The sequence below is a fragment of the Colius striatus genome, chromosome 1 (assembly GCF_028858725.1).
Source record: "Colius striatus isolate bColStr4 chromosome 1, bColStr4.1.hap1, whole genome shotgun sequence".
In the NCBI taxonomy this organism is placed as follows: domain Eukaryota; kingdom Metazoa; phylum Chordata; class Aves; order Coliiformes; family Coliidae; genus Colius; species Colius striatus.
Window position 1 is genome coordinate 184,277,189 of NC_084759.1, and position 23,951 is coordinate 184,301,139.

At 39.8% G+C, this 23,951-nt stretch overlaps 1 protein-coding gene across 2 annotated transcripts in view; it reads left to right on the forward strand.

Moving 5' to 3' along the window:
* Positions 1–22,575, forward strand: part of LOC104551417 (ADP-ribosylation factor-like protein 8B) — a 73,078-nt gene extending 50,503 nt beyond the window's left edge. For both annotated transcript variants that reach the window (XM_062018013.1, XM_062018022.1), the window contains 5 exons: positions 12,378–12,451; positions 12,810–12,903; positions 14,855–14,922; positions 19,425–19,495; positions 22,181–22,575. In XM_062018013.1, the coding sequence (XP_061873997.1) occupies positions 12,378–12,451; positions 12,810–12,903; positions 14,855–14,922; positions 19,425–19,495; positions 22,181–22,230 (357 nt within the window). In that variant the 3' untranslated portion in view covers positions 22,231–22,575. The remainder of the gene's footprint in view (positions 1–12,377; positions 12,452–12,809; positions 12,904–14,854; positions 14,923–19,424; positions 19,496–22,180) is intronic.
* The last annotated feature ends 1,376 nt before the right edge of the window (positions 22,576–23,951 follow it).

Below are 23,951 nucleotides of genomic sequence, written 5' to 3' on the forward strand. Positions count from 1 at the left end.
TGAAAGCATAGGAAATTTCCTTTAAGATGATAAGATCATTTATCTTTTATTCTAGCTAAATTTCAGCTTTTTAAAAACCTGTGGTCATGTATTTCTCTGTTACATTAATCAGTTTTATTTCATTATGTCTGTGCCAGGCAGAAGCTTTGTTGTACTCTTCTCAGTTACAAAGGTCATAAAATTCAGAGCTATTACGGAAGCTGAGTTGGTTCCTGGAGATGCCTCTCTTTTCCTCTCCTTTGGTTGATTAGTCTAGATTGAATTAATAACTTCTGTCTAGAATTAAGGGAGTGTAGGGTTTTCTTTTACCTTAACTTTTCCCTCATTTTCCTTCATTTTCTCTCTTTTTGGCCTCAGTTCTAAAGATATTGTTTTTTATCTGCTTTTATGTGACTCCTAAACCTATGGAGGATTTTCTGAAATGACTTGTGCATATATGCAGTTATTAACTGACTACCCATTCTCTCCAAACAGTGATCAGATAATTGACTTCTGTGGTTTGGAAGATGTTCAAACTGAAAAAAAACCTCTAAACCTACAATGACCATAGTTGTATTAAATACTGTCTGTCTGTTTCTAGGCTTTGTGTTTTACTGTAATTTTTCAGAATTTCACGTGAACATAGGGCCTTCAACTGTACATTTCACTTCTGTATCTATTTCAGTGTTACAAGCTTGCAGAATAATCAATAAGTTCTTTCCACAGCTGTTTCTATGTTACGGTGCCTAATAAGCCATTTTTTTAAAAAAATATTGAAATAGAAAGTCTAATGTCAGCCAACTATTTCCTTGTATCACCTCAGCCTTCCTTCTTGTATACCCTCTTGAAATTCATGTGAGGTTGGGCTGAAATCAAAACTTTTGATGTTATCCGTGATTTGTTCAAATTTTAATTTCATAGGAAATTGTGGCAGATTGTCAAAAATAACTGATGGTCAGTACCTTAAAACTAGGTCCACAGTAGAGATTAAAAAAGGGCTTGAAAAGGAAAATGGAGTGAAATGTAAAATGGCAGGGTTGGAAGTGACCTTGAAAGGTCATCTAGCCCAACCTCTGCAAAAAAATGGGATCACCTAGATCAGGTCACACAGGAATGTGTCCAGGCGGGTCTTCAAGACCTCCAGAGGACACTCCACAACCTGCCTGGGCAGCCTGGGCCAGTGCTCCCTCACTCTCATAGTGAAATAGTGTTTCCTTAAGTTTAAATGTAAAAGGAAAGTAGAAGAGAATCATTATTGCCTTGTTAACCTCAGCTTCTTTACTTCTGTGTGATCGTTATAAGAACATGATTAGAGCCTACTGTGGGAGACAAATCAGACCTCACTCTTATCACAGAGCAGGTGAGCGAGGAAATGTTTTCAATTCACCCATTTCCTGAAAGGTAAATGATTAATAGAAGCCTAAACTTCTTTTTCAGTATAGGTGAGGTGCATGTGTTTGTAAGTTTTAAATAAAACCCAAACTGTCACATGATGCAGTGCTGAATGCAAGATGTCCAAGCTCTTCTTTGAAGTAAAAAGTCAAGACTAACATTACTTTACACAGTGAGTAGCTCTCTGAAAACACGTGAGAATTTATATGATGGTATGAATAAATCTGCATCAGTTGGACTTTATCTGAGGAAAACATAGTTGACCAGAATCAAAAGCCTCTCAGCACTAATTCTTTCAGCCAACCCTGTATGATCAGTTTATTTTTGAGACCCAGGACTGGGAGGAGTGAAAGGTAACTGGACTGGTCTTTCAGGAGACAGAGGTAGTGCATAAGGTGCATATGAGTAACAGTTATGCAGCTTTTTCTTGTAAATGGAAGCTATTATTTCATGATGCTTTCTTTTACTCCCTAATGCCATGTTTGAAACTGGTGAAAAAAGATGGATTTCACTGATGAGATTTCAATTCTTGTCCCTTCTTCACCTGTATTCTCAGTATATACAAGATCATGTTCTGCTGGTTCTTTTCTCTGTGGCCAGCTCTGCTTGCAGTAGTGTGTACACTGTGTGGAAGGTAAGGCTGGGCAGTGTTCATGTTGCATAATAAGCTGTATGTATTGGCAAAAAGCTATTTCCTCTCTTACATTGCTATGGAGTTTACTTCCAACTCTTCTCAAGCCCATTAGTGTCTCCTCATCAAACATGTTTCCCACTTCCACTGCCTAGTTTCTTTTTGCCTCATACATTTGCATATAGACAGAAAGGCCAAACCCTCAAGACCTTATTCATCAAAATACTTGCTCCTGTTCCTTACAGAGGAAGCAACAAATGTCCTTGCTTAGTCCATGAGTGAATTTGTCAGCAAATGAGATAAAGAAAAAAAATAAAAAGATTCTAGTCTTGGGTGCCTGTGTTGAATGTGTCTCAACAATGATCCACGTGTTGCTTAACAAAGGGTTCAACTTTGCTATAGAAAGGACATTTTTTCAGCCTAACAGTAGCTTGGTACATTTCCTGTTTATCTTTTTCCAGAAGAGTGCCTTTTTAATCAAAAGCAGGATTTCTGAATATTTTTTCATTTCGGGTCCAGATTCCACTTTCCAAACAGAATCTTTCCTATAAAGGGAAATAAAACCCTCTTTAAAAATGTCACAAAATAAGCTTTTAATATATCTACTTCTCTGCCTGTGGTAGTGCTTCTAAACCTCAGTGGGATGTTACTCCTGAGAGACAAACTAGACTTAGCATTGGGGAAACCTAAAGGGGAGTCAGGCCAGCCTAGTGGCAGTTGCAGACATTAAAGATTGGCTTCTACAGTCAGCTTAAGTAGATCGTGGTGTCAGGTTTTACCCTCTGCTTTAATCCTGGCATTGCACTCTTGCATTCCTTTTCTGTCAGCAGTGGTGAGGACATGGCGAAGCGGTAGTGCCAGCACAGTGTGGGAAAGCAGTATATAGACAGGCAAAATGATGCATTTCAGGGGCAGCCTGGATAGATTGTCTTTGGTAGCTGCAAAAACCACCACACTTAGAGCACAAAATCTAGGAGAAAGCAGTGTTTCTGTTTGGTGAGAAAAACAGAGTTTTCCTTCATCCTTCTGCTCTTGTAGCTGCAAACTTTTAAGCACAAAAACACTGCCTGTTGCTGGAAGGCTGCTAGAATTAAGTGTTCAATACGCACACATAGACTGCTTGTGGATTCAGATGGATCAGTGGCAATATTTGAAACAAATAAATGTTTAATGCCATGTTGTTAGGATTTATGAACTTTAGATGGTGTTTTCTAGTCCTTAGGATTAATTTGTGATTCATGTTACTTATGAAAGAATTTATGAAGAAGTCAATGGGTGTTGATACCAAAACAGTCTGATTGATGTGCTAATTGTATAGATTCTTTTCTCCCCTAAGATTCTGTTTATTATACTCAAATTAACATGTACAATAGCTTTGTCAGCACATCAAATCATGTATTTACAAGAATATCGGAGACACTGCCTTGCAACTGTGAATGCATCCTAAGGCCATCCCACACTTTCTTGACCACTTACACATAAATGTCACTGGTCCCATGCTCATACACATCTGTCAAAATTGTGATTAGCAGTGTGAAATGAAGTAGCAAATGCAGACTCACAGGCAAAAGCTATTTATTTTAGTTTAAGTAGTCAAACTCTCCTATGTTTTCACTTATTCAGATATGTTTTTTTTCCCCCCTTACTGTTCCTTCAGGCATGCAGGTGGTCTTAGTCCTTCTGCCTGGGCCTTCCCATCTCTTTCAGAACAGTACATTTGTACTGAAAGAGTACTGTCCACTTGAGCTTTAGCAATGCTTTGTAATTCATCCAGGAGAGGATTCTGTTTTAACTATTTCTAAATGTCAGTTTCATATGTTTCACATCTGCCTTGATATACCACCAAAGTCCATGAATAAAAAAGTCACTGCATTCAACCATATTTCATAAATAATTGCCAGGAATAGTTCCTTTTTTTTTCTGTTTTTTGCACAGACGCTATAAGGCCGTGATTAAGAGTTTGTATAGAGAAGCATAGGGATAATTGGAGTGCTATACCAATGCTGCTCAGGATTGTAAAACATGGAAGATAAGCAAGCTGTTGATGGTTCATTCAACTAGACAAACAAACTGTTTACAAGCGTACAGAGTCTTTAAATTATTTTTAGAGACAAAGTAGTTCAACTAAGTTAAGGAAATGACTGTAAGTTTGTACTTAAGTTGTCTGTACAAATGATTCTGCAAGATCAAGTTCATGCAGGGAGCAGGTCTGTGAGTTTCTGTGGAATTGTGCCTTGTTTTACACTTCTGTCTCTAAAGTCATGTTATATATATAGTTGTTATAATAGAGTTTTTAAGGATAAGGAGATAATGCTCAAATTGTGGATTAGTTTATTAGTTTCAAAAATGATACTTGGTTTGGAAGCCAGTCTGCCCAGGAAACTATTTTTCCAACAGCAGTATATATAATGTACCCTAACTTTAGTGAAAATTATTTTGATAAAATTCACAACAAAACTGATGGTTATCACTTTTTTGCTGACAAGGAGACCCTGACTATATTAATCTGGGGGTTTAATTCCAAGTCATTTTTTTTTTTTTCAGTGATTTGACTTTTTGGAATTTCTCTGATTTTTGGATCAGCTCAGTATTAGTAGTCTTTTTGCTTTGGTGAGATTCACTGTCCAGTAAGCTAGACAGAAGCTAAAAAATTCATTTTAACAACCCAAATTTTGAGAGCCTCAGAGGACACTGCAACTTCAAATATTTGTGAAGCTCCAACTGGTCAGCCTTCAAATCTTGTAGTTACAGTCATAGAGTAGTCTCAGATATAAAACAGGAGAGCAGTCCAAGACATGCATACTCACAGGCAATGCAGCACTGTCATTTTCCTTTCTCTTGCACTTCATTGTCTTACAAATAGCACTGTCAGCCAGTTTCTAACCCTCTCTCTCACTGGATCTTGCAGTCGAGAGGGAGCAGGGGGCAGGCAACTCTTGGGGCCGGGAGCTTCGGGGCTGGGCTGTGGCCACGCCGGCTGTGACCACTAGAGGCCAGCGTCCTTCCACAGGAGCTGGAGGGCGAAGCCAGCTTCTTGCTACTTGCTCTGATGCGGCAAAGAGAGGGAGGATCCCGGCTCTGTACATTCCTCTTCCAGCCTCTTTCATTGCAGCACTCCTCTCTCCTCTTGATACTCGAGTTTGCAAGTCTCCAAACATCCTCACAGAAACAGAATCCTTCTGCTTTGTAGTGCTTAATTCTGTTAGACACCGGCAGTTAAAAGCCATCTTACCTGTCACGTCATTATCTGTATGAGCTTATACAACCTGATTTTGATAGTAAGGGGGCTCTTTTTCAAAAGAGCTGCTAGAAGTTTCCCCAGAATCTGCTTGGGCCAGTGCTAATTGGTTCTAAAGGTGGACCCACCTCTGACTAAGGCTGAGCCAATTAGCGATGGAGGTAACGTCTCTGTGATTAATGTATTTAGAAGGGGTAGAAGTTGCTGTGCAGATGCTAAACTGCAGCAGAGTAAGGGGGCATGAATGTGAGAACAACATCTCTGCAGGCACCCAGGTCAGTGTTGAAGGAGGGGGAGGACATGCCCAGGCACCTGAGCAGAGATTCCCCTGCAGCCTGTGGTGCAGCCCATGGTGCGGCACTGCCCCTGCAGCTGTGGAGGCCACGGGGGAGCAGAGATCCCCCTGCAGTCTGAGGAGGACCTCATACTGGAGCTGGTAGATGACTGAAGGAGACTGTGACCCTATGGTAAGCCCACACTGGAACAAGCTCCTGACAAGACCTGGGAAGTGAGGGAGAGAGGAGCCCTCGCCAGAGCAAGTTTGCTGTCAGGATTTGTGATCCTGTGAGGGACCCAGGCTGGAGCAGTCTGTTCCTGAAGGACCATCTTCCCTGTGGATGAGGCCCATGCTGGAGCAGTTCATGAGGAACTGTAGCCCATGGGAAGGACCCACATTGGAGAAGTTTGTGGAGAACTCTCTCCCATGGAGGGGACTCCACACTGTACCAAGGTAAGTATGAGGGGTCCTCCCCACGAGAGGAAGGAACGTCAGAGACCATCTGTCCATAACTCCGTTGTGCTGCTGGGGAGATGGAGGTAGAAACCTGCAAAGGATTTGAAGCATGTCTCGTGAAGAACAGCTGAGGGATCTGGGGCTGTTTAGCCTGGAGAAAAGAAGGCTGAGGGGAGACCTTACCGCTCTTTACCTGAAAGAAGGTTGTAGTGAGGAGGGGTTTGGTCTGTTCTCCCTAGTGACAAACAACAGAACAAGAGGAAACAGCCTCAAGTTGCACCAGGGGAGGTTCAGGCTGGATATTAGGAGGAATTTCTTTACTGAAAGGGTTGTCAGGCTCTGGAACAGCCTGCCCGTGGAGGTGGTAGAATCACTGTCCCTGGAGGTGTTCAAGAGATAGTTGGATGTTGCACTTAGGGAAATGGTCTAATGGTTGATAGGGCTGGGACAAAGGCTGGAGTCGATGATGTTAAAGTTCTCTTCCAACTGAAACGATCCTGTGATTCAGGACCAATATAGGAACCTCACTGACACTGAGAACAGGGCGGTAGATACTCCCAAAATCACACATGTGATGCTTCTGCTAATACATGAAGATTTAAGATTTGCAGCACTGTAGAGACACATTTAGTTTGTGAACTACTCAGGCTTTTTGACTTGCATCTCTACCTGTTTATTATCCATTTTATGCTGTGCTTTTAGTTCGCTCTATCCAAACAATAGTATTCTGAACTTGTGTGTGTGAAATTTCAACTGCATTGTTTCAGACCATCCGTCTAGTTGATCTGAATATATTAGGACTCTAATCTTTTCTTTTTATCCATTCACAGCTTGAAGTTATCTGTTGCTTATATAAACATATGTTTTATTCCAACATTCTGTTGGGACACCTGGGAACCATAAGTGCTGTCCCTGGTTAGCTCTCTCATCGGCAGCTTTGCCTCACTGCTAGATACTGGTAATCCATCAGGTTTGCTCATACTTGAGAGATAGAGGGCAAGGGGGACACATGAGGAGAGTGCTGGAGGGCAACAATATGGGGTTAAATCTGTCATGAGATAATGTCTGTTTCTTATCTAATCTACCAGTATTAGATTACTTTTTTTCCCAGCATACACACTGTTACACATCCTCCTTGCTTTTCTGTGTTGAGCAGATGCTGGTTTTGCTTTCATGGTTGTATGTTCTTCAAGGAAAGCAAATTAATAATCACTACAGTAGTTACTGATCAGCTGTTTTGAGCTATCAGTGGCCTTGTGTCTTGTCTCCTTGCCTTCAGTCTTCCAAAGACAAGTTCTGCCTACAACTTACAACTTCTGTATGCCTACCTTCACAAGAATCTCTCGGGTTTTGATATCTAGAGACTGATTCATGATCATGCGAAAAGAAGGTACAAAGGGTTCGACGTAGTCATGCAGAATCAGGGCTTTCATAGACTCAGTACAGATGCTTAATCCCTTCCCTAGTCCTGCTGGCCACACTATTTCTGACACAAGTCAGGATGCTGTTGGCAACTTGGGCACACTGCTGACTCGTGTTCAGCCATCTTTAAGTCAAGACTTCCATTTCAGGGAGGACACAATATTGAGGCTAGGCTAGACTGGATTGGTTTCATCTGTTTAGAGGTGTGTTATGTCTTGATTGAGAAGTTTACAGTCTTGTCTCTAAAGCTGGGTTCAGTGATACTCTGCTGCCCTAAAACATGATGTGGAGGTAAGCAGCACAAGGTTCTGAGAACAGATTTTGTCCTGTGTTCTTCAGTGATTAAATGAAATAATTATAAACTGTGAAGTGTGTATATAGTGTTTTTTCTGTCTGACATGAGTAAAATACGATACCTAGTTGCAAAAAAAAAAAAATCTGGAATTTGTTGCCAGTAAGGAGCGGCAGCAGGGTTTTTGGAAGGACCAAGACTAATTTCAAAGAACATAATGTCCTGCAAAGTGTTGCCTGCAGAAACTGTAGCCATGTGGCATATATTTTTTGGCTTTAGGAGTAACTGTAAGGGCATTTACAAAATACAGGGTAATAGGTAGTAACGTATTCTGGCTTCCATAATAGATTGCATGACTGATAAGTAAGACTCTATGGTTTTGTATCCACAGGGCAATTCATGAAAAAGTTTAAGGTTATTTGATTTAGCTCTTTTTATTATTCTTGTTTATTAGATGGCTAAGCTTAACATTACTTGTTGAAGATTCTAGTCTAGAACAGGTGACTATTTAGGTTTTGTCTCCCCTGAGCTTAGTTGTGTGCAAAGGAGGAAGCCAGCCTGAACCAATTGTCTAGACTCATTGGAGAGCAGTGAGTGCTTGGCAAGAATGATTCACCTGGTTGGCAAGGTAGGTAAGACTATTACCTGTTGTGGATGCCTTCTGAGCTCTTCAGTACCCATGAGAGATTTCAGTCACTTGGATTAGATGCCTAAATTTTAGGCAACTGGAGGGAAATGAATCCCATGTTTTCCAGTTACTCCCTGTCATTATACATTGAGTGAGCTGTGAATGTCATGGCTGTGTTTACTCTGTGTGTGTGTACATGAGCTCATTAGATCTCGGTGGACAGTGTACAGTGTAGCTGTGTACAGTGTGGTGTTGGATGTTACTGGTGCTACCTTATTCTGCCTAAATGTGGTTTTTTATGTTTAGAATTTCCTCACCTCTTTGTTCAGGTTAGGTTTTATGGCTGATATTTTCTGTTTCCAACCAGAAAGATATATTTCTGTGTCCAGGTGTTGTAGTGTTGGATTCAGCTTGCAAATTAGGATGCCTGAATGTGAACAGTTATATGTCTGCAGTGAGGGTTAAGCTTCTTTTATAACACTCAGAGGAACTCTCCTTGGTACCATCAAGCCTAGAGTATAATTCTGTCTTTGTAAAGAAGAAGTTACATATGGTTAATGGAGTAGCGGTCTAGGCTTTGTGCACCCACATCAAGATACAAATGTGTCATCGTACATACCTCTGTCCACAGGAAACACCCTACCCAGCATGTCTGGGAAAAAAACCAAACCATAAAACCCCACTAAAAACCAGTATCTTGAAAATACTACTTTTCTCGTCCTGCAGCCCTCGTATTAACTGTCAAGGCCTCCCACAATATAAGCTAATTAAAAGAAGTGCAACAAGAGTGTTAATGAGCCTTTCTGTAACTGAAAGCTTTGAAAAAGCTTTGAAAATATTCAGCTGCGTTTTTGCTCAACTGTCATGGTACCTCTGTGCAAAGGAAAAAAGATTTGCTTCTTAAACATAGCTGGTAGCTGCAGTGTTAAGAAGGAGCCTTAGAGCAACATGAAGTATGGAAATGGAACAAGATATATCCAGAGAGATTCCTGGTTTAGAATATTTTGATTTAACAGGTATGGTAAACGATGATTCTAAAGTATAGTGATTAGTTCAGTTTACAAATTAAAACACTGCATTATTTTATGAGTCTAGACCTGCAAGCACTATAAGAATTACTACTCTATAACAGTAGACAGGAGCGAATAAAACAGTGATTTATAAAATGCAGTACGAATAAGATGCATGCCTTTGAGCCTAAACAACTCCTTGAGATTTAAGTCTCTGAGGCAATGGTATGGGCCATTGCTGAAACTTCTCTGTTTGATTTGATCATTCAGTATGCAGTTTTCTGATTCTTATGATCAACTGGCCTTCTGAAGATAAAATTACCTCTTAAATATTGAAAAAGTTTTCATCCCGAGGGACTGAAAGCCATGGGAACAATTAAATCATGTCTCTTTTTAAAAGCACCCAGACAAAACAAACTTTTCCTAACTAGCTGTATATTCTGCTGTTAAGGTGTAGTCTCTTAACCTCTCCCATTTCACACCAAAAGTATACTTTTTACCTGCTTATTATAGAGGAGGATACAAAAATAGGTGATGTACAAAACATACAAGACAGGAAAACTTCTTTCATAGTAAGACCCCTTTTCTTCCTGGATGCTTCTGGTATTCCCACAGTGCTGTCTATTCAGTCATTTACAGTGGAAATGATTTGGGGCAGAGATCTGCATTTTGAATAAAGTGGTTAACTCTTGCCATTGGCTATTAAATGTGATAAAAAGTATTAGTTACTGTTAGTGCCATTTTAATTTCATAGGCAAAGAGGGGAGGATTGTTTAAAAAAAATATTTAATGTGTTTCTTTTCTCTCTCAATTTCAGGCAATTACAACCTAATATGCTGACATAAACTGAGTTCCCAAGCACTGTTAAAAACACCTAATATGTCTTGGGTCCTTCATATTGTACTTTAATGAATAGCTGTAAGCTTTATTAGGGAAACTGACTGGAAGTGACATACCTTTCCATAGTTTCACGGTGACTCTTTGCTAATGAGAATAATGCTTGTTCCCTAGTGCAGTTTTATATAATACAGTATATCATCAAATAAGGACAAACCCAGTAATTCTTTATCTTTTATCACTTATTTTGTGAGTAGTCCAGGCTACATCATCTTGCAGAGTTTTCCAGCAACGAGGAATTGTTGGTCTCTGTTGAAAAAGGTAAAAAATTAGAAAAGGGAAAATTAGAAAAAAATTGAAATTGGAAAAGGTAAAAAAAGTTTGAAGATTGTTGGAATCTGTTGTTCTCCAATAATCTAATCTCACCGTTGGACTTCCCTGTCCTCTTTCCCATTTTATCTTCTCTGATCTACCAAGAAAATAATTTGGTTTCTTTTTCCAGGCATACAGTTGTACACTAGATGGTTACTGATAGTTTCAAAGTCTTGATGAATTATTGGAATAATCCAACTGTAATACTGAACTGTGTACTCATGTCTTTCAAGCTTTTAAAGTAAAAGGTTTCTTTTATTAAGACTTTGGAAATATGTCACTGCAGATAATAACTATTTCCTAGTTCATGGTCAGAGGTTCACCCAACTCTTTAACGAGTGAAAATTTTGGTCTTATAAAGGGAATCAAAGATAATCTAAATTGAAGTGGTACACTAATTTCATACTAGAAGGATCAGTACGATGTCAATCAGGGAATGATTTTAATGGTGAATTGGGAATTATTTCTTTCTGAAATATGAACATAAAGTGTTGGAAGATTACAGAGAAATTGGTATGTAAATATGGTTTATGGATTGTGGAATTAAAAATACCATTCACAGTAGTTGAAAAACTCCTTATCCCAAGAGTCTATTAAATCTTGCTCGTTTGTGCATGTCTTTGTTGACATGGCAGGTTTAATATGTTTGAATTCGTAAAATATAAATATGAAAAAACATAAGAAAATTTTGCTTCTGTGTAAGCTACTTTCAAATTTACTTTGTGCTGTAATGGATATGCCTCCTAGATCTGGTGTATAATGCCCATTGTTTTGATACAAAATCTGATTACAGTAAGAAATAAATACTTGTCTTTGACGTAGAAACAGATCCATTCCTTTTATTTTTCAGTTTTCATTACTATTTTGGTAGGTGTATCACTTGTAACACAGCTTCTTTGGTTGCAGCTGCAACAGCTGCATCATCACACAGCCCTTGCCTGCGTAGTGTAGATCCTCTCCCTGGTATTTTGATCTTGGAACAGGTTTGAAACAAGATTGTTGTCATCTACCACAAATACAAAATTTTTGCAAGTAAATTAGAATAACTAGCACCTACACAGGACATAATGTGCCAGCCTTTTAGTGATAAGGAATTCAGTGGAATTGATGGAGAGTAATAGCATTTATAGGTATTTGTAGGATTGGAGCTTTATAAAATCCCAAGCAGAATGTGGTCTTCCTTAAGATTCACTGAGTATTTGCTTCAGACCTACCCTACACTACTGTTTTCTTTCTGGTTCTGAGCAGTTAATCCATCTATGTTTTAAAGCATGTTTGCTGAACAAGCATGTTAATGGAGCTCACTAGATTGTATCATTCTTTTGTTGGACTCAATCTACTCTCTGTCCAGCTTGTTACTTAGTATTCGTATTTATCCTGCTGAAGGCCTGATGTGTTCTTCATTCAGATCTCCCTGGCCCAATTAAACATGCGACTTCATAACTGTTTTCATAGAATCATTTTGATTGGAAAAGACCTTTAAGATCATCAGATCCAACCAATAACCTAGCACTGCCAAGCAGTAATGCTATTCTTTCTGTGCTTTAGGCTCTGTGTTTGCATAATTCACTTTGATATCTGAATAAGACTTTTCTTGCAGTGAGCGAGAAGGGGTAGAGTTCACCGCTAAGGTGACAGGACTGGCGTGGCCTGTGGATGTTCTTGTCCTCTTCCATTGACTGAAGGGGGCTGAGAAGACCAGTCTTTTGAGGAAGGTCACTTAAACTGCCTACATCTAAGCATTTTCAATACAATCTGCATGCTGCAAATGAGAGTTCTTCTGTTTTATTAGTACTGTGTAGTTAAAAAATGTTTTAGGGTGGTATATTCTTACCTTTTCCAGGTATGGGACATTGGAGGGCAGCCAAGGTTTCGAAGCATGTGGGAGCGTTATTGCAGAGGAGTCAATGCAGTTGTGTAAGTTTTCTTGTGTATTGCCCACAGAAAATGTGTTTTGAAGTATTTATTATTAATACAGATACACTTTTCTTTGTGTCCACATCCATCACATAAGAAGACGAGACACGACAGAAATAATGTGTTTTACACAGCCATCAGCCCAGCTATATAAGTAATTGCACCTTTCAGGCCATTTTTTCCCCATAGCCTTTATTTAATTCTGTATCTTCTTGTGGTAATAACTGCAGGGCTTATACAACTCAGGACTATTTTAGTGCTGTTGTCAATGTGAACACTTTTGTCACATTTCAGATGTTTTAATGCAACTCTCTACAAGTAATAGACAACACCATGAATAACTGTATTTCCATTTCAGTTACATGGTGGATGCAGCAGACTTAGAAAAAGTAGAAGCTTCCAAGAATGAGCTACACAGTTTGATAGATAAACCACAATTGCATGGAATTCCGGTAAGTGTTTTTGTTATTATTCTTACCTAAATGTAGACAAGATGACTGAAATCCTCATGAATTGGTTCCTCTGGACTCTTGAAAAACACCAGCTTAAATATGGCACAGCCTTGATGCACTGAGTGCTCTTACAAAAATTATTGTGACATTTTTTCATGTTACTTAATATCAGTGTTACAGTGTGTTTGTACATTTCCTAGTCTAAAGGTCAGAAGAGATTCAAGAAAAAAATTTTCATGTGTGGCATTATCAGATAGTAATTATTTCTAGTCAGTCCCCTTGTTGACTGGGTTTAAACCAGAGACCCAGGTACGTTTCTGGCAGTGTCTGAAGGTGCGTGATATTTATCCTTCTGAAGGTTGGCAGATACTAACATCAAATCGTGTCCTCTACTTCCAGAGATTGTGGAAGAGGTTGATTTTTGCTGTATCCCAACTTTTTCTTGACTTTTTAGTTCTCCAAACTAAACTGTATGGAAAAAATGCAAATATGCATCTGTTCTCCAGTAGGAAGTGTCAAAGAACAGTATATTCTAATGAATTTCTAGTGAGGTATATGGAGGTGGAGACTAATCTTATTTAATTAAATGTAATGTGCCAATTTTAGAAGTAATAGAAATCCATCAGATTAGCATTGATCTAGCTGACATCACTGGGCAAGAGTTCTTACTTTTGATCATAAGAAAGAAAACAATGGCATGTAAAAACTAGGAGGAAGTTACAACTTTTTAGCTCTTGCTTGGCCCCTTTTTTGTAAGTGAATTTTTGGGCACTTGGCAAGTGATCAAATCTACAACTCTACAGTCATGTTATTCACGGTAAGTGACGTTGTCTGCCCTTTGTAGTCTTCACATCCTATTTTACTTTGCATTTTTCCTTCCTGAAATAATAGGTCTCTCATATCTTCAGAAGTATTTGATTAAATTCCTGTTATAATATCAGATTTCAGTTGCCCAACGTGATAAGCAGAGTAATTTCCAAGGTGCAGCAACATATTTTTTACTTATTTTTGTTTCATGGGCAATAGCTAGTATTGAATTTCCTTCAATTTATTATACTCAGACTTTGATGTTACAGACTTTAAGGTGGCTTTATTACTCTGAAACTGCAAGTAATGAGTTTTAATGTGTTCCAGATTCATGGGAAATAATGGGACAGTCTTGACTCAGAATAGTAATGCATCTGGAAAACAATAATGGAGCCATAATTAGAAAAAACCTTCCATGGCTTACTTTGTTTTAGAAATGTGCTCAACCTATTAATCTCACCTTAATTTATACTTGAAGCCTTAAGTATTGCATAGGAGCTCTTAAGGTACAGCATCTATTCAGTAAATTTTCTGCTCTTCTCAGATTTAATTCCTAATCATTTCCCTTCTGATTTCTACCGTGGGTGCTCAAAGGGGAGGGAGAGGAATCAAGACATTGATTTGCACTTGAGTGATACATGGTTGGAATGCCTGGCTGTTCAGCGTATCAGTGTTAAGAAGCAGGGGAGCAAAACTGTAGAGAAAATTATGTCAGTATCTTAGGACCCAGTCACTACTTCTGGGACTCTACTTTTGATTAATATTACTCTGATCCTGTAGGTTGAATGTCCATTGTTGGCTTGAATGCATCTGATGCATGGTGTCCTGCAGGTTTAATTGCATGCAAATTAACTTGGTGTAGTCTGGCATCATCCCATAATGCTATTTAGAATGGAGAGATTCATTCCAGAGGAGACTTCTGGTACACTCAGAAATAGTTATACCCAGTTTTCAGAGGATGCACATCCAGAATCTGATCCTGTCTAGAAGCAGGATCTCATGATGCTCCCACAGTCATTGGTCATTTTGAGCATATCTGCTATTGTGTTCAAAATACTTGGCTGCAAGATCCAAAATGAGGCCAACAAATGGTTAAAACCAAAAAACCTCTTCTGTTAACGTGAATATGAATTATTTCTTTCAGGTGTTAGTCCTTGGAAATAAAAGAGACCTCCCAGGTGCACTGGATGAGAAGCAGTTAATTGAGAAATTGTAAGTAGCTGATCTCTGTAAAAAGCTGAAACACTGTAAAATTTGATATGTAAGAGAAAGTGTTTAGTAGTTTATGGCAATAGGAAGCTATAACATTGCATTTTACATTCTCAGATACTCCACTTTGAGCTCTGCTGGCAGTTGAAATTGCAATCTAGGCTGATAACTGACTGCAGTAGATTTGAGCCTCTCGATTATTATTTCAGTTGTATAAAGTTGTTTCAGGTAATCCTGTTTTCCTATTGCTGAAGATCTAACTGCTATAGATAGTAATAGGCTCACTTAAACTTTTCAGAGTATGTTGCAGTGGCAGTTTAATGCTTGAATAGCATTAGAACAGAACCTTTTCAAGGTGCTGTCTGTAAATTTAAGCATTTCAGATATTTTGGCATGTATTCAAAGCATGTGCTTATGGATTACTGAAACTAACTTAAATTGATACGGTGTAATGGTGATTGTAAAGAAAATGTAAAGTTTTATAAAACTGGCCAGTATACCAGTAATTTTTCAGAATAGGATTCTGCATATCAAATCACATAATTTTAATCAATAGGAAGTGAAGAAGTGGAGTGAGTTTTGGTAAAGAAGGATGTTGCAAAGGCTAAGCAACTAAACTGGGACTTAGGAAACAGAGTCAGAGAATGGCTGAAGTTGGAAAGGATCTCTGAAAGTCATCTTGTCTACACATCTGCTCAACCAGAGCCACCTGGAGCAAGTTGCCCTGGACCATGTCCATGTGGCCTTTGCATATCTCTTAAGTGTGGAGACACGGCAACCTCTCTTGGGCAGCCTGTGCTAGTGTCAGTCACCCTCAGAGGTTAAAAGTGTCTTGTTATATTCAGAGGTGACCTCCTGTGTTTCAGTTTGTACTTACTGCCTCTTGTCCTGTCACTGAGCACCATGTTCTTTACAGCTGCTGCACAGATACTTGAGCACATTAATAAGATCCCCCCTGAGCCTTTTCTACTTCAGGCTGAGTACTCCTGTCTCTGTTTCTTAAAATGTGAGATGCTCCAGTTCCTTAATAATTTTAGTGGCTCTTTGCTGATTTCTCTCCAATAGCTCCACATCTCTATTGTACTGGGGAGCTCAGAACCAGACACAACACTCCAGATGCGGCCTAACAGGCCAGGCCTGAGTAGAGGGGAAGGATCACCTCCATCAGCCATCTGGCAACACTCCTCCTGATGCTGTAATGGATACCATTACTCTTTTTTGCCACACTGCTAGTGTGTCAGCCACTCCCCCTAGTTTAGTATCATCAATGAACTTGCTGACAGTGCCCTCTGTTCCCTCATCAAGGTCATTAATGAATATATTGAACAGCTACAATCCTAGCACCAATCCCTGAAGGACTCCACTAGACCCTGCCTCATTGATCACAAGTCTCTGCCTTCTTTCCTTCAACCAGTTAACAACCCACCTCACTACCTGATCATCCAGCCCACACTTTCTCAGTTTTGCTGCAAGGATGCTGTGGGAGATGGTGTCAAATGCTTTACTGAAATCTAGATAAACCACATCCATTGCACTGCCACCATCTGTCCACCTGGTTACATCTTCATAAAAGACTATCAGGTTGGTCAAACATGACTTCCCATTGGTTAAACCATGTTGACTGCTCCCAGTTACCCTCTTGTCTTTCAAATGCCTGGAGATAGCACCCAGGATAAGTCGTTCCATCATCTTTCCAGGGATGGAGGTGAGGCTGACTGGTCTGTAGTTGCCTGGTTCCTTCTTGCCCCTTTTGAAGGTTGGAGTGACATTTGCTTTCTTCTGTTCCTCAGACACTTCCATTCTCCATGACTTAGTGAAGATGATGGAGAGTGGTTTATTAAGCAGTGACTTCCACCAGCTCCCACGGTACCCACAGATGCATCCCATCAGGGCCCATGGATTTGTGTACATCCAGACTGCTCAACTGATCCTTAACACAGTCTTCATCAACCAGACAAAACTCCTCTGGTAACCTGACTTCCTCTGGAGTCTGGGGCTCCTGAGGAGAGTTTCCAGCAGTATAGAGAGAGGCAAAGAAGGCATTCAGTAACTCTGCCTTCTCTATATCCTCTGTCACCAGGACGTCTGCCTCATTCAATAGTGGGCTTACATTGCCTCTAGTGTTAGTTTTATCTGCAATGTATTTGAAGAAGCCATTCTTGTTAACCTTGATCTCCCGTGCAAGGTACAACTCCAACGAGGCTTTAGCTTTCCTAGTTGCCTCCCTACATAACAGTCTTATATTCATCCCTAGTAACCATCCCTTCTTTCCATGATTTATAGACTCTCTTTCACTTGAGTTTGTCCAGCAGTTCCCTATTTAACCATGTGGGTCTCCTGGTTCCCTTTCTTGCTTGATTTCCTATCCACTAGGATGCTCTGATCCTGAGCTTGGAAAAAATGATCCTTGAATATAGACCAACCATCCTGGGCCCCTTTATCCTCTAATACCCTGTCTCACAAGATGTCCCTTAGGAATAGCTTGAGAAGGCCAAAGTTGGCCCTGCTAAAGTCAAAGGTTGTGATCCTGCTTGATATTCAATTCCTACCACAAGATCCTGAACTCCAGCATCTCATGGTTGCTGCAGCCAAGGCTGCCCTCAACCTTCACTGCTTCAAGCAGACTCTACTTGTTTGTGAGTACAGAATCCAGTAGTGCTCCTCACCTAGTTGGCATATCCACCATTTGCATCAAGAAGTTATCATCGATGCACTGCAGGAACCTCCCAGACTGTAAGTGGCTAGCTGTGTAGGTCTTCCAGCAGATGCCTGGGTAGTTGAAATTCCCCATAAGAACCAAGGCCTGTGATTTTGAGGCTGCTCTCAGCTGCTTGTAGAAGGCCTCATCAACTTCCCGAGCCAAATTTTAGCTTTGTGAATCCACGCTGCCTACTCCTGATCACCTTCTTGTCTGTTGCATGATTGGAAATAGTTCCCAGGATTAGTTACTCCATCACTTTCCCAGGGATCAAGGTGAAGACTGATTGGCCTGTGATTTCCTGGGTCCTCTTTTCTGCTTTTTCTGAATATAGAAGTGACATTTGCCTTACTCCATTCTTCAGGCACCTCTCTCAGTTGCCAGGATCATTGGAAGGTTATAGAATGACTTGACAATGACATCAGCTGGTTTCTTCATCACTTATAGGTGCATCCCATCAGAAAAAAACTGTGGAGTTTTCTATGTCCAGTTTGCTTTAGTGTCCCCAGACCTATTCCATCAAGGGTACAACTTCCTTGTACTCTAGACATTCACCCTGGTCTCTGGGGCCTGGCATTCCTGAAGGTTGGCCTTGGTAGTAAAGACAGAAGCAAAGGTGTGGCATTGAGCACTTCTGTCTTTTCCATTCCCTGTGTAACCATGTCCCCTGTCTCACTGAGCTGTGCTCACATTTGTGCCTCTCATTTGTCACTTATGTACTTACAGAAGCCTTAATGCCTCTGACATCCCTGATGAGATCCAGTTGGGCTTTGGCTGTCCTGTGTCTCTACAAGCTTGGACGGTGTTTCAGTATTCCTCCCAGGCTACCTGTCCCTGTGTCCACCTTCTGTAGCTTCCTTTTTGCAACTGGGTTTTGCCAGAAGCTTGACATTCATCCACTTAGGCCTCCTGGCTTCTTTTTCCACACACATTAGGATGGGCTGCTCTTCAGCTTAAAGTTGATGCTTGAATATTAACTGTCTTTCTTGAGCCCTTCTTTGCTACAAGACCTTATCCCATGGGACTCTTCCAAGCAGATACCTAAACAAGCCAAGTCTGCTCTCCTGAAGTCTGGGGAAGTCACCATTTGGTTCTGTTCTTTGTTAGAGTTTCTTGTGTCATCTCAAGACTCTTTCCTTCTTGGTGCCTCCACTCCCCATCTGCTCCAGGAACATAGTTTGTTTCCTGTGTGTCTGTTTCGCTTGTGTGAGGATTGGTAAATGGAAAACTTAACAAAGTGCACAGAAACTCTGATGAGGATTGAGAAATTCTCAAACAGAAGCCAATTAAGAATCATTTTATTCCCAAATGTAGAGGCTTCCTTTCAGTAGGAATGAGATCTGATATATAGGAGTATATTTAAGTGTGATACAGTAAAAATACTGAAGATTAATGGTGTGATCATTTGAGTACTGTTATTTGATTCTAAGAGTTATTAGAGTTATTAGAGACAAAACCTCTGAATTCTAAGTGTAAAAGGCAAATGCTAAGACACGGTAACTTTACTTGGTTGCTACTGCAAAATGTCATTTTCAGCTCATGTATTTCTCTGATTTTGTTTCTCACAATTACATCGACTTAATGAGGGAATCTGAATTTTTGTGAAATGAATTTATAATTTTTTATTCTTTATGGTTTAAGAAATAGTGGTGTTTCTTGTATGCAGTGCCATATTTTAATAAATAATACCTGATAGAATCTAACCCAACCCATCTAAAAAGGCAGAAAACATAATTTATTGGAAGTTTCTGTTGTCAATTTTTATGGAGTTATAACACTACATATTTTACTTTTTTTTTTTCTGTAGAAACCTTTCAGCTATTCAAGACAGAGAAATCTGTTGCTATTCTATTTCCTGTAAAGAGAAGGATAACATTGGTAAGCTTATTTTTCTTACGGTATCATCAAAATATACTTTACTTTGTATCAGATGTTAAAAATGTTAATGAGATTTGAGTATCTAACATATAACTGAAAATCTCAATGCACTTACAAAGATTTTCTTACAAATATAGCAAGAAATTGTATTTCTTTTAATACAGAATTATGTGTAATTTAAAAGTCAGTTGTAGAATTATATAGTTCTGTGAAAATGGTAAGAAATTCATTTGACAGGGGCCTTGGAAAACAATATTTAAAACCCAGAGTAATTTAATCCTTCTCAAAAACTATGTGTTGCTTTTGAAAAATAGTAACTGGATAGGAAGACCTTCCAATTTTACAGGTGATGTTTAAAACCTTGAGTCTCTATACATGATTTTACTTTGTAAGCAGTTCTTAAATACATGGGGCTGTATGGTGGTGTTCCTCAAACTGAGGCCCTCATGCTTGTATCCTGCTGGAGATGCACAGTGTAGCCTGAAGTCAACGCGAACCTACAAATACCCCATTAAATTGCCTCCCATCTGCCTTTGCTTTTGGCCCCTCTCTCTCTCTCTCTCCCCCCCCCTCGCCCTTTTTTCCACTTTGGTGTCTCATTCCTCTGTTACATTCTCCCTTCTCTTCCCTTCATGGAGTGGGAGAGAGGGGGAAGCACAGGCGGCGCCAGCAGCAGCAGCTGCCTGTGACACCCTTCTTCCCTGCACACTGCTGAGACAAGTATCCCTCCTGCTGGGAGGGATACAGCCTGGGTGGATATTTATAGCTGTTTCTTCAGGAAACCAGCCTCATTAGAAGAACTGGACAGCTCTGTAGGGTCAGCTGCATGAGAGACACAGGGAGCAGGAGGAAAGCCAGTTTATCCCAGCAGCAGGGGAAATTTCCATCCTAGGCAGAGAAGACTAGGTAGTGGAGGTGGTGAGGAGACACCTGGGCTTCAGGAGGCTGGGGGAGATGTCAGCTGAATGCAGGGACGTATTAGACAGCGAGCACTTCTCTTGGAAGTGGTGTACAGCTTTTGAGTACGTTGGTTTGAGGGAGGCCAGACCCAGATATGCTGCAGCTTTTGGTGCAACAGCTGCCTGAGTGAGGGAAATACACAGAATGTGCTGTTACACTAGGGAAGATTACACTTTGAGATACAAGGACTGAGGAAGACAACATGGTCATGGTTCCCGCATAGGGGAAAGGCAGTTAAAGTGACTGAGATTTTAGAAATCCAGTGCTTGATTCTCATCAAATTGGCAAGGTTGCAGTGAAGGATCTCAGAAGTGGTATTGTGACTAGAAACTGGTAAAACCAGCTTAATTTCTGAAATGATTCTGGAGAAAATTGGTTACCTTATATGGATACCTTGAAGGAAAAGAGGATACAAAAAAAAAAGCATGTTAAAATTTCCAAATGGCAAAATAATGAAAATAATGTTCACTACTGCAGAACCATGTAGATCACTTGTGAGAGTCTTGGGAATAATGATGAAAAACACTCAAATCTGTATCTTCCAGTGTGAAATTGCACCTAGTAAGGGAAACCTGATTCCTAAATATTTGCCCAAAGAAATAACAAATGGAAACAGACTCCATATATGATCTGTGTTTGACGTGACTGTGCAGGCATTACTGGAGCACTGCATGCCATGTTTTGAGAAACTGAAAAGAGGCTGGGCACAAACCTAGGGAGGTCAAAGGACTAGAAGATATAATTTATAATTAAATACTATAATGAAAATATATTTAGCTTATTAAAGTGATGAAACTACTAGGCAGTTAAGGAGAAAACTGGGAGCTGTCTTCTTCCTCTGCATTTTTGATTGATGTCAATGCAGTTGAATTAGATGATAGTCATTTTTCAGTGCAAACTGCAGCCTAGCTATCTGGTCTCATCAGGAAGTGTGGGTGTAAGGCTGCCAGTTTCTGTGTCCTGAGACTGTGGATGATTAGTATATAGTTATTAGCTTTATTTTAGATGCCGTGGGATGCTTTTGTCTGCAGTTTCAGTGCCTAAGCACGTCTGTCAGGGATATTCATGACATACTGTGTTGAACCTTAGGACAGATATGGCAACAAATTTAAATTCGAGGGCTAGAGCTGTTGCTGCTCCCTGACAACCTTCTTACCTCCCTGACAGACGTTACTGGCTTGATGCAAAACCATATGGTCTGCTTAAGAGCTGCTGCAGTTTGCAGGTCAATGCATTAGATTGTATCAGGAGAGGTACCAATTTCAGCTATCAAATTTTAGTCTAGTGTTGCCTGTCTTTCGGAGACCTTGGACTCCTATACTCTACCTATCTGGCATCTTAATGCTTTGTCAGCTGTTTTTCCTTCTGGCCCCGTATTTCTGCCTTTGTTCTCACATTGCATTTCATTCCATTCTGGATTTTACGGTTCATCTTAAATATTTGCTTTTCCAACACTTCTTCATCTAGGGCTTGGGGAATTTGATATGGGTCATCATATTTCAAGAATACAGTGCACATAGTTTTACAACAAGCAAAAAATAACAGGAAAAAGTCCCACTTGGAGTCTTAAGTACTGAAGTTTTAATTAGGTGGGAATGAGAACCTATGGTTTCTGGGTTTTGTTTGAGGTTTTTTATTTGTATTTACCTGCTAGTGTTCTGCTGTTCCTTTACATTCTGAAAACATCCCGTTGAGCTTTTAATTTTGTTTTATCTGTCCCGGCAGACATAACATTACAATGGCTTATTCAGCACTCCAAGTCAAGACACTGTTGAAGAAAACTTTTGCTGAAGATAACTCTTTCCCAATCACTTAAGTCTCCCATCAGCTATACACAAGTGGAAAGATAAAGAATGCAACTGCAAACTACCAGGACTCACTTTGATTGTATGTTAACAGAAGTAAAACTGAGTTATATCTTGTCTGTCTATCTTGGTTCTTTTTTAAAAAAGTCCAGATACTTGTCTGCCTAGGTGAAATTCCTGAACGCCTTAATACAAGACTGAAAGAAATCAATACTTTTTGGGGCTGAAATATGTTAAGTTTGTGCATGTGAATTGTCAAATACTTAGTAATTTTTTTCTAATTTGAAACTGAATAAACTGCACAGTAGGAACAGATATGGCTGGGGTTTTTTAACTGTATCACATAATTTTTCATACAGAGTGTTTTCCCTGCAAACACCTGCATTTATTTATCATTAATCAATTAAAACCATAATTCAAAACATCCTATTTGAACAAAATGCTGTTAATCACAGTGCTTTCAAATACTCAGATTGGTGAGATGTTATTTCCAAAGTCATATATCTGTAGTTACTTATTTTTTTCCAATCACTGATGTAGATGATTCATACCAATATTCTTTGGGAATTCAAAAATAAAGCAAATTCTATACAATCCCATCTGTCCCTGTTGAGAGGGGACAGAATCTGGAATTGCAGTGGATGCTTTTTTGTCTTAAACAGAGGAAGAGGCAGAGAGAGAGAGAGCACAAGATCATGTGCATCTTTTCTGACGTGCTCATGCCCCAAATTCGTGGATTTCCTAAGCATTTTTATTGTGAATGAAATAATTTTCACAGTGTTTCTGGACTACTCCTTCCATTCCTGAACCTTCAGATTTTTCAAATACATAGCATAATATAGTGGGGCTCTGAAGTAGGATTCTTTCTTTTTGACCAGATTAAAGGAACAATTAACTTTTTGAATTTTGATGAGTTTGGAAATTCTATTAAATATGAAGAGTTTATGTCAAGAAATAGTAGATAGATCATAGAATCATGAAGTCACAGAATGGTAGGGATTGTTCTGTATTCCATCTTATGCCCATTACCCCTAGTCATGTTGCTGGACATGACAGAAAAACGTGTTGCCCCTTCCTCTTGACACTCACCCTTTAGATACTTACAAGTGTTGATGAGGTCCACCCTCTGTCTTCTCCAGGCTAAACAATCCCAGGTTCTACAGTCTTTTCTTGTAAGAGAGAAGTTCCAGTCCCCTGATCATCCTGGTAGCCTTCCACTGGAGCCTCCTGAGAAGTTTCCTGTCCCTCTTGAGCTGGGGAGCCCAGAACTGGATACTGTACTCCAGATGAGGCCTCACCAGGGCAGAGTAGAGGAGAACCTCCCTCAACCTGCTGGACACACTCTTCTTAACGCATTGCAGAATGTCATTGGCCTTCTTGGCATGTTCTTAAATGTTCAGTGGCTAAGTGTTTGAAGGACACTTGCAGATCTAGGAGGGATAATTCTGGAATGGTGGTCTAAAGCTGTGGTAAATTAACCGATTGGGATCTCTAAAGGTCCCTTCCAACCCTACCATTCTATGAGTGTATGAAATGAACCAATTGCTATAGTATTAAAAAGTCTATAAGTAGTTTATGCAGTTCATGTAATTAAGTGTGTGAACTGTAAAAATAGCAACGTATTTTGTCAGGTCTGTTTGAGGATACTTTTCAGCTAGCAGCTCTGAAAAGCTTCTTAAAATATGCTGAAC